Raw genomic sequence first — 11606 nt, forward strand, 5'->3', positions numbered from 1 at the left:
TCTTGGGCACATGAGCATCTACATGGCGCACCTTCACAACCATATTCTTTGTTCGGGCAGCAATGTCTTTCCACAGTTCAGCAGCCCAAATAGGTTTACCCTTTCTTTGCCAGTTATTTTGCTCCCACTGCTGTAACCACCCCCATAAGGCATTCGCTACCATCCACGAGTCAGTGTAAAGATAGAGCATTGGCCACCTCTCCCGTTCAGCGACATCTAAGGCCAGTTGGACAGCCTTTACCTCTGCAAATTGGCTCGATTCGCCTTTCCCTTCAGTGGCCTCTGCAACTTGTCGTGTGGGGCTCCACACAGCAGATTTCCATCTGCGATGCTTTCCCACAATACGACACGATCCATCTGTGAACAGGGCATATTTCTTTTCATTCTCTGGTAGTTCATTGTATGGTGGGGCCTCTTTAGCACGTGATACTTCTTCTGCTGGTGGTGTTCCAAACTTTTTACCTTCAGGCCAGTCCATGATGACTTCTAGGATTCCTGGACGGCTAAGGTTCCCCATCCGTGCTCGTTGTGTAATCAGTGCAATCCACTTACTCCAAGTGGCATCAGTAGCATGATGGGTGGAGGGAACCTTTCCTTTAAACATCCAGTTCAGCACTGGCAGTCGAGGTGCCAGAAGGAGCTGTGTTTCAGTACCGACTACTTCGGAAGCAGCCCGAACCCCTTCATAAGCGGCTAAGATCTCCTTCTCAGTTGGAGTGTAGTGCTCTTCAGACCCTCTGTATGCCCGACTCCAGAATCCCAGGGGTCGGCCTCGTGTCTCTCCTGAGGCTCTTTGCCACAAACTCCAAGTGGGACCGTTCTCTCCAGCAGCAGTGTAGAGGATGTTCTTTATACCCTGCCCCGTTCGTACTGGTCCTAGGGCGACGGCACGGGCTATCTCCTGTTTAATCTGTTCAAAAGCCTGCTGCTGCTCAGGGCCCCATGTAAACTCATTTCTCATTCGCGTCACATAATAAAGGGGGCTTACAATGAGGCTGTAGTTTGGAACATGCATTCTCCAAAAGCCCACTGCACCCAGAAAAGATTGTGTCTCTCTTTTGCTAGTGGGTGGAGACATAGCAGTGATTTTGTCGATCACGTCTGTCGGAATGTGACGACGGCCATCTTGCCACTTTATACCTAGGAACTGAATCTCCTGGGCAGGTCCTTTCACTTTGCTTCGCTTAATAGCAAAACCAGCACTCAGAAGAATTTGGATCATCCTCTCTCCTTTTGTGAAGACTTCTTGTGCTGTATCGCCCCACACAATGATGTCATCAATGTACTGCAGGTGCTCAGGAGCGCTGCCCTGTTCCAATACAGTTTGAATCAACCCATGGCAAATGGTCGGGCTGTGTTTCCACCCCTGGGGCAAACGGTTCCAGGTATACTGAATGCCCCTCCATGTGAAAGCAAACTGTGGCTTACATTCTTTGGCCAAAGGGATGGAAAAGAAGGCATTAGCAATGTCAATGGTGGCATACCATTTGGCCGCTTTTGACTCCAGTTCATACTGGAGTTCTAACATGTCCGGCACAGCAGCACTCAGTGGGGGTGTGACTTCATTCAGGCCACGGTAGTCCACCGTCAGCCTCCATTCTCCACTGGCTTTACGCACTGGCCATATGGGGCTGTTAAAAGGCGAGTGAGTTTTGCTGATCACTCCCTGGCTCTCTAGTTGACGAATTAACTTATGAATGGGGAGCAAAGAATCCCTGTTGGTGCGGTACTGACGCCTGTGCACCACTTTTGTAGCAATTGGTACCTGTTGCTCTTTTACTCGCAGCAGCCCCACAACAGATGGATCTTCTGACAGGCCAGGCAAAACAGACAGCTGCTTAGTGTTGTCTGTGTCCACAGCAGCTATTCCAAAGGCCCATCGATACCCCTTAGGATCCTTGAAATGCCCCCTTCTGAGATAATCAATACCTAGTATACATGGAGCCCCTGGGCCCGTCACAATAGGATGTTTTTGCCAGTCCTTACCAGTGAGGCTTATCTCGGCCTCCAACACAGTCAATTCTTGAGAGCCCCCAGTCACTCCAGAAATATGGATTGATTCTGTCCCTTCATGACTCGAGGGCATCAGAGTGCACTGTGCACCAGTGTCCACCAGGGCCTTATATTTCAGTGGTTCTGATGTGCCAGGCCATCGAATCCACACAGTCCAATATACTCTATTATCCCTTTCCCCCCCCTGACTGAGGGCAGGGCCCCTCTATTCATTACCTGTGATAACTGGAGCAACTGCACTGGTGGTAGATCTGCCTTGTAATTCTTTCACCCGGGCTCGTAGTACAGGAGTAGGTTGACGGTGCCACTTCCCCATGTCTTCTCCATGGTCACGTAGGTAATACCATAAGGTAATTCGCGGTGTATTATTCCTTACTTGAGCCGGAGAGCGTCTGCCTCTAACAGCTGAGATTTTTGATCGTGCACGTAAGAAGGAAGGTTTATCGTCTTTAGTTAGGTGGGCTCGGATTATCTCCTTCATCTCCTTCACCTCCTTCGCTAGACTCATTTGATTATCCTGATCTTCATCCAGCGTCTCTGATACTGCTACAGGTTTGTCACGGTTAATCAGTTGAGACACTTGCTCCGTCATTCTTGATATTGCAGCAACGGCAGAATGAATTGGAGACAGCAATTGTTCGTAGTTTTGGAGCGTAACAATTAATTCATAAATTAAGGGTGTTCTCTGCTGTTCCTGGTATCTGTCACACGCTGACGTTAGTGTAGCGGCATATTTGTCCGGCGCTGTTGTCACGATTTTCTGCCATATCTCAGGCGTTGTCCTCACTCTTTCAGGGTCGCGGTTTTGTTGTGGGTGGTTAGGAACAAAGTCAGGGTCATACAACATTTCCACCACGCCTATTTCCCTCAAATACTGGATACCCTTTTCAACTGTATCCCATTTTTTCATTGCAATCTTCAAGCTATTTTTGAAGGGATACTTTTCCTTCACAGCTGTTAACACTCGTTCCCAGAGGGAGGCAGCCTCATCCGAACACCGACTAATTCCTCTATCAATAGCTGGATCTCTGGCAATGGCACCTAGTTGGCGAGCTTCATTACCATCCAGAGACAAGCTATGGGCCCCACTGTCCCAGCAGCGAACCAACCAGGAAACAATACTTTCATTCAGGCGCCGTGTGAACTCCTTTCTTGAACCTTGGATTTCAGTCATCTTTAGAGGCCGGCGAGTAGTAATAGAGACTTCCTCTTCATCACTCTCTTCTGCATGTCTCTTAGTTTTCGCTTTTGCCTTTCGCGATGGTGGTGGTTTTGAGGAGGGCCCCTCGCCTGGATCTTCCTCCTCCTCCTCCTCTTCTTCTCTTTTTCGTTCAAGACGCGAAGACACTCGTTTCCATTTCTTGCCCTCCACAGGAGCAACTGGTATTGTTACTGGTGTCTCCTGTGATTGATTAGATTTGACTTGGGGATTTTCCCCTTTGGCTTGAACCTCAGCTCGGAAACTCTCTCTCTCCAGAATGGTATTATATAGGGCACGGTAAGCACAAGCCAAACCCCAAATAAGTTGTACCTCCTTAGATTTATGTAAGCCGCATAGTCCCTGACTCAAATACTGGCTTAGTTTCTCAGGATCCCACAGGTGTTCAAGAGTAAAATCCCATGACACTGCGGGTCCCCATGCTTCTAAAACCTTTCCTAAACCTCTCCATATTCCCTGCCAATCATCATTCTCTAGTTTCGGAAGAGACTCCTTTCCCTTATTACAAATGAATTGGAATACATTCAGGAGAATTGATGACACGCACACCAACATGACTATTAATTCAGGATTCAAAAAACGTTTGACAAACCGAGAAGAAAACCCGGAGACTGGTCTGAACATCGTGTTGTTTGTAAAATTAGCTATTCCATTTGGGATGTAGTTGTTTGTGAAATTAGCCATTCCTTCTGGGATGTAGCTGTTTGAGAAATTAGCCATTCCTTCTGGGATGTAGATGTCAAAGTTCAAATCATACCACATTGCAACTAGGTAAAACATAGGTGTCTCCATCAGTGTCATTAGGTACCTATATATGGTTGCAATTCCACAACACATAATTATGAGCTGGATTATTGGCCAGTAGGTTGTGACTAACACCATTGCTTTTAATCCTTTACCCAGCACCCCCACGATAACGAGTGGGTTCATCGCTGGTGCTTGCTAAAAAAGGGTTAATGAATTGAAGCTAACAAGAGGAGAGAAAAAAAAAAAGAAAAAAGGCACTACCCAGACTAAGTAGTGCTCAAAGTTTACAAATATCCCAGAACACTGGCAGTACGCCTAATCTTTCAAGGTCAGGTTTTCCAGCACAGAAACCTGAACTACTGATAATGCTCCCTAACGAAGCTCTCTAAGAGCAGAGAGAAAAAGAGATTCGTTCAAAAAGCTAAAAAGCAGTTCGAGCCCCACGTTGGGCGCCAAAAATCTGTCACGGATTTGACCAGATCAATCTATGTCCGTGACAGGGGCGACAGGCCTCTGCCCTCTCCCCCCCCCACCCCAGTCCCACAAAATGGGAAGGAAGGAAGGGAGGAAAAGAACAGCGGCAACAATCTATGGAGGAAAACTTATTTTACTATAATATTGGAATACAAGATAACACAATAGATACGATTTAATTGCAATTGAGATTAATAAATCAGACAAGATGAGAGAGAGAGAGTTCCCGGGACCGATTCAAACCTGAAAAGCTTGGAACGGCTAGGAAAGCACCCTCCAGCACCCACTGCCAGGCAGCAAGAGAGCGCCCCCCCCACCCGGAAGGGCCAGATCCCGTGACTGCTGTAATGTACAGGGATAGGTAGCTGGGATTGGGGCAGTGACACTTCAATGCCCCGTACACTACATGATGTTTTGATGTGGAATACTGAAACCCAAAAACAAAAAACAAAACAAAAACAAAAAACATAGAACCATGACAATGTTGATTCTTTTTCTGGGTTTACCTTTCTCAGTGCTGATAATGGCTTGTTGGTACAGGTCAAGTGTAAATTTAAGTAAGAAAACACTTCTCAAATTTATAGCTGTAACTGTGCTAGACTGTGATGGGAATGGGGCAATGAGGAAAGGACTGCATACCTTTAACCAAATTCTTGTTATATAATAAAAACTGTTAATATCCTTTGGATGCACACCTGCCCTTCTGAAATACTTTGGTAAAAGATGTAGATTCATTAGAGAGAAGCATTTTCTTTTGAAAGAAAACTGTACCCTAGTAAGAATGTCTTTGGTGTGTAAAGGCACTTTCTATGTGGAACAGGGCTTTTTTTTTTTCTCACCCCTCCCACTTGTAATATGGACATTTCTAAAAATGCAAACATCAGTGTTTTCTAGATAAGCTTACAATATATTTTAATTAAACTTCATTGATTGCAATTTAGCACAGTTCTCTCTGCCTTAATCTGAGTATTCTTGATCCAAAATATCCATTCTACATTTCTCTTTTTGTTTGCATACTGAAATTCTGGATGTTGTCTGTGCAAAACTTGTATAGCCACAAAATTAAGTGGGCTAGAGAACAGAACACTGAGTTAGAATGGGATCAGAAGTAGATGCTAGGTTGACAGAATCCTATAATAATCCTTACTTGGAAAAGGGTGGAAAATATCCTATGATCGCACAATCTGTTTTGCTTTTCAAGAAAAGCTGTTGATGTCTCTTGTAGATGTTTGGACCAAAGCCATTCTTGACTGAAGTGGCTGCAGTTCAGCTGATTTCAGTAGGTCTCTCTACTTAACAAATGCGAGGTTTAATTCTCAAGGTCGTTCTAGTGAGGTAATAGTAATTCTGCAGATTTATATGATGTAGAGATTAATGGCGATTCTTACATGTAACTTCTATATAACTAACTTTTTTCTATGCACAGGTAAAATCCATGATATTACGGATTCAGAGGCTTCAGCAGAAAGCAATAGAAGCAGATGATTATGATAGAGGTGAGAGTTGCCCCCTCCTTCCTCCCCTGAATCATGCTGCTTCCTCTCATTCCACTCCTCCCCCAATTAATTTTATTTTGTATTTTTTACACTGCAGTGGTTAGGTATGGAAGACGAGTTCAGTGAACTCTATTGTTCATTCTATAATGTGGCAGGAAACAAATTAAAGAGAGAAGTAGGTCAGCAGCAGGTAGCAACAGTTTTTATTTTCTTGAGCAACATCACCATGTGGGAAGGTTGAAATGCGAATAGCCACCATCTGGATCAGCTGTTTTGAAGCAGCATGACTTTAAAAAATACAGAAATGAATTAAAGCTTTGAAAAGAGAAAGGACAGGCCCTGGCTGCTGACAGGGTGTGATTTGTTGCTTGCCACATTTAGTCATGACACTACAGCAGAGCTCTAACACAGAAAAATGAGGTCAGTAGCTATAATAAAAGTGAATGATACTGTCCTGTGGGATTAACTTGATGTCCACTGAGTTGAATAAAAAGCACCTAAAGAATGATGATACATCTGGTGTCGAGTATTTATATTTGAATAGTGCTTTTCAAATGGATTGGCACTTCTGATAAGCTGTGTGTTAATAATTAGAGCATCCATTAACATCTCAGGTTTCTTATTATTTTCTGGTATGGCAGTCTGTGTTCAGATAATCATATTTTGACAATCTTGAAGTTTCATCCTAGATGAAATTCTTCCCAGCAGATTTATCTTTGTTTGGAAAGTACTGCAAGTGTTTCAGTAAGCTGCATTGATAATTCAGAGAATGCAGGTGGAAAAATACAGTTTTACCCTTTCTCTCCATATTTTTCCTCAGTTTTTTGGGGGGAATGGAGAGCAGACCAACTTGCAGCTTTCCTATCAAAATTAATGTTTTGAGCTGTGCAGTTTTACCATGGGGTTTGAAAGACGTGGGAGGGAGGGAACATAACCAAGGTAACTCAAATGTGTTTTAACAGCGTCTGGGGAGTAGGTGGTTCTGCTGGCCTCTCAAAGCCTTGTCAGTATAGGAGACAAAAAAAAAAAGTCTGCTAGTCTCACAAGTCATTCTTCTAGTATGATGTTTCCCAAAGGGGAAAACCTTTAGCTATGTTATCAGCTGAGCATATTGTAGACATTCATTGGTTTAATCTCTGTCAAACTGAATAGATGTTATTGATATGTGTTTTAACTATGGTATGCTTACTATTCTTTATGTGCCTTTTGATTGAGTTTCTGGTAGGAGACTTTCTGACAGCTGTATACTAAGTGCACATGGTTCCTTCAGATTTTTAGCCAGAATTCACTGGGTACTCATCTAATTCAATTAAAAACAAACAAACAAAAAAAATATCAGGCTTAAGATCAGCATGTGATGCCCTGTAGTTTTCTAGCTTTGCACAGAGAATTATTGGGTAGTCTCCCTGGTTGCTAGTTTGGCCTATTCGAAACAGGACCACTGTTATGTTATCCCTGATTTTTATCAACTACCCTTTCCAGTTTCCACCCTGATTCTCACACAGGTAGCATGGAGGGCAATTGGCAGCCTTCTATTTATTTCCCTCAGGAATATGGTCTGGATGAAAACTGATCTCATTGATCAGAATAAAAGCTGGACCAGGACAAAGGCGAAGAGGAGTATCTGAGGGTGGAATTGTTCTCTTTTTGCTAAGGCTGGCTCATATGGGTGGAAAGCATTTGTTACGTTACGTGTCTAGATACTGAGGCACCTGAAAGATTTTGTGTTGGGCTCCTGCATCTCTGAGAAGTGGAACGTTATCTTTGATGCAAGTGCTCCTAGAAAATGCCATGTTACTGTGTAAAATGAGACTGTGTATCCTTAATTTTCTCCTCAGTTTTCGAGTCCTTGACCTACTTTCTATCTTATTGGTCTTAGCTCCTCTTCTAATATAACCATCAGCCATTTTAATGTGTGTGAAACTACTTTTCATTATTATCCTGACACCTGAACTGACTTCTGAGTTTTTTCTCCTGTGAAACATAGGCAGATTATCTCCTGGGAAAGACATATATGGAGAAGTTGTGGCTCTGCAAGAAGAGTTGGAGCTGTGACACTTCCTTCCTCTTCCTGAGCTTTCCACCTTTGTGTTTAGAACTAAAGAGCCCCTGCTCTTAGAAGAATACAAAGACTTGAGTGGTGTAAAAGTATAGTTTGGAAGCTTATTACAGAGCTTACAGGTTGGCCCGGTACCAATTTTAGTTCAGCTGAAATTTGAAATTAGTCTTCTTTAAATGGGATTTTATTGCCAAATACTGCTATCAGGGAATGAAATAGCTAAATGTGCACAGCTATGCATAATGCTACGTTGTGTGTTCCTGCAAACGTAGCATCTTGAAGTCAAATATCTGAATGACGTGAATGCTTTCCTGCTCTCCAGAGCTTTGAGAGAGTTGCCATAGTTTCTAGTAAATCTTGAATCTGAAGTGCAAATAAAATGTTGCACCTACAAAGAAGGAGAAGTGGTGCACTGTTTTCTTTTCCCTTATGGTGCAGGAGACAGGCTCAGAAATAACAGGAAGTTTCTCCCGCTGCACAGCCATAAACAAATACCTTGTTGCAAACAGGTAGGGACTAAGGATCACCTATTTCTTGAAGGTGAGATGATATGTTTTTTTTTTTTTGTAAGGGATGTTTAGGACCACAACCCTCCATTGTCTGTGGGAGTCATGAGAGCTTGTTTAAATGCTGTAAGCCTCAGCTTCCTCCCCTCAAGCTTAGGAGGAGCACAGCAGAAATGTCTTTGCCATTACTTGTTTGTGTTCTGTGCCTTCCTGAAGTCTTGCCATGGTTAGAGGGTTTAATCAGTCATTCAAATAAGTGTAGTTTATTCCCATGCTTTCTGGCAGCGCTGTATGTTTGCACCCTGAAAGCAGCAGAAGATCAGCTGGGGGCAGAGTCTTCCCTCCTGTCCCACATCTGGTCCTCTGCTGCAGGTCACCAAATCAGAGGGGTGCTATGAGACCTGCGGGATGCCACCAAACTCCTCTCTTCATGCTCACTGGATGTGTGTTGTTTAAACACAGACATTTCTTGTGTCAAATAAATATATAAAGAGATGAACATCATCCTCAATCCTCACATAATTTTGATAGGAGACATCAGGGTTTTTCTTGGTTTTTTTTTTTTTTTTTTTTTTTTTTTTTTCTCACTCTGTGCCTCTGGGTGACTAAATATCTGGAAGTAGCTTAGTTGCTTCTGTATTTACTTGTGATCTCCTCTTGATGGCCACATTACTGTATATTTTCCAAGCAGGTACTATACCATGGGAACATGATAACAGCATTTTGCTTTCCATAGCATGTAGTAAAAATCAGTCTGTTCACCAAGGATCACTTGGAATGTTGTCATGGCTCATTATTTGTGATGGAACTTGGCAACTCCAAGGTTAAACATGTTGCTGAATGCAGGAGGAAAAAAAAGTATATTTTTGTATCTGTGGGAGCTGTGCTTGCAGTAGAAGCAAATGTATTTTGCTCAGTGCAAATCTTTTGCCTAAGCATTTTAAAGCCCTTTTCCTGTTCTTTCCTGTGGTTTCCCAACTTCCAAAGTTCATATGGTACAGATGGCAGAGGGGTTGGTGATACAGTGTCAAAACTGAGACTAGCTGCTGAACTACAGTACTGGCTCATGTGCCCTGGTGTTATTTCAGGTATAAGTATACACACAACTATTCTGTTTTCGTTTTTAGGTTGGTCTTTCATATTTTTGTTTGTGTTTTGAAGAGGAAAAGTATTATTTTAGTTAAGTTTTATTTGTAATCGTTGGTTTAAAACATTTAAACCAATTTGACTTTCAAGCGGGTGACAGGTATCTTGCTTTTTTCTTTTTCATTTTTTTTTTCTTTTTTTTTGTTAATAGAACTATTTGTAGATGAAATTTTACTGTACTTGGAATAAGATGTTTTCTTGACAAGCAGTTTTCCTGATGGGACAGATAATGAATGCAAGTTAGCTTAGTAAGAATGAGGATCCTGGAGTTGCTTGGGTTGGAGGGACCTTAAAGACTATTCAGTCCGTACCCCCTGCTGTGGGCAGGGCTGCTGCCCACCAGATCAGGCTGCCCAGGACCACATCCAATCTGGCCTTGGATGTGTCCTATAGTTAGGATAGCATGTACTTCCAGAAGTAGAATCCTTAAACTTAGATGCATATTGAAAAAAGCATGAATTGTGATGCTACTGATGAGGTAGAAGATGGTGGACACCTTGTTTGTTTGTTTGTTTTTTAATCTTACTGGAATAAAGTTTTTAAGGGGGTGGGGGAGAAGATAATTTGCTCAAGCAAATAATCAGAATCAAATCATCTTTGTATTAACTTGCTTATCCTGTCTTCGAAAAATTCATATAACCTCAGAAAAGGTTTTGGGTGATTATGGAAAGCAGGTGCTTGTGTGAAGTGTGTGAATAAATTAAACCTGATTTTCTATGCAACAGAATAGCAACCTCACAACTCTTCCATCTTGTCTGAGTTTCTTTGTTTAAGACACCAGTCTGAAAATGAAATTGTACATTTTTTTTTAGAAATATCCATATCCATTTATTATTCGTCATGTCTGTTGTTCTTTTTTATTTCACAGAGTTGAAAAAGGAATTGAGTTAGTTACAATTTAAAGGTGTGAAACTCCTTATCGTGCTGTCAGACAGCAGGAAAAACCCTGACTTTATGTTTAAATGTAGTGGTTATTACTAGAGGTGTAGCACACGCATGGTCAGCAACTTCTGGATGCATTTTGGATGAGTCCTCTCAGTTTAGCTCTGTTGCTCAGTGTCTGCCATGCCTCCCTGAGGCAGAACAGGATCTTGCTATTGGTTGGTTCATGCCCACACTTAGAAAATGCACCCACGTTTTCTTTATCTTTAATCCCTTAGTCAATATTGAAGAGGAATTTACTTTAGTAGCGCAATATCTGCAGCCCAAATGTTTTTTAGGAAGCAGCAGTATTTTATGGGTTTCTACTATGTCCTCTTTTAATTTGGCCAGTGTAGAAAGATTCAGCTACATTTTGGGCTTCTGGAAGCTGCCTGAGTACAAGAAAATTGCTGAAGTTTTGGCATGCCATGTGCTTGGAAGCTCTCTACTCCCAGCCATCTGCTGTCTAAAACTAACACCACAGGCTACCCCTCCTCTGATAGCAGGACTCTTTCTCAGTCCATGATGCAGCCAAGCTGTTCCCAGACAGCCTGGCTAGTCTTTTACAAACAAACAAGCAACAAAGAAATCAGAACAAAATAAGCAGTTATGTGTAATTGACTAGAGTACTTGCTGAATTGCAGTTTGAGGCATGGAGTTCTGATGGGTGTAGCTCATGAGAAGTGTTGATATGCTATCTGGACAGTACCCACTGACTGAGTGACACGGCTTTCTTGCTACACAGCCCATCTGCTTACTTTTCACTTGCAAAAACATGTAGCCTTTTATATATATATTTATATATTCAGGACAGATTTATTTTTCCCTTCCTCTTTAGGAATATTAACTCCAAATAAGAAAGTTGTCTAGAAATTGATTTTGCTGCTCTTGTCTTACACTTCAGGTATATGCTTTTCAGGGGAGTGGAGCCTTCTATTTTCAATTATTGCCTGCTTAATAGATAACTGAATGTGGACAGAAACTGCTAGATGGCATGAGATGGCATGGTAGCACAATTTTCATGT

At 42.4% G+C, this 11606-nt stretch overlaps 1 protein-coding gene across 1 annotated transcript in view; it reads left to right on the top strand.

Moving 5' to 3' along the window:
* The window catches only part of DISC1 (DISC1 scaffold protein), a 207874-nt gene that overhangs the window by 24816 nt on the left and 171452 nt on the right, over positions 1 to 11606 (top strand). Inside the window, exon 4 of the mRNA XM_048935728.1 lies at positions 5880 to 5949. Within this exon, the coding sequence (XP_048791685.1) occupies positions 5880 to 5949 (70 nt within the window). The remainder of the gene's footprint in view (positions 1 to 5879; positions 5950 to 11606) is intronic.

Source organism: Lagopus muta, chromosome 2, assembly GCF_023343835.1.
Source record: "Lagopus muta isolate bLagMut1 chromosome 2, bLagMut1 primary, whole genome shotgun sequence".
Classification (NCBI taxonomy): Eukaryota; Metazoa; Chordata; class Aves; order Galliformes; family Phasianidae; genus Lagopus; species Lagopus muta.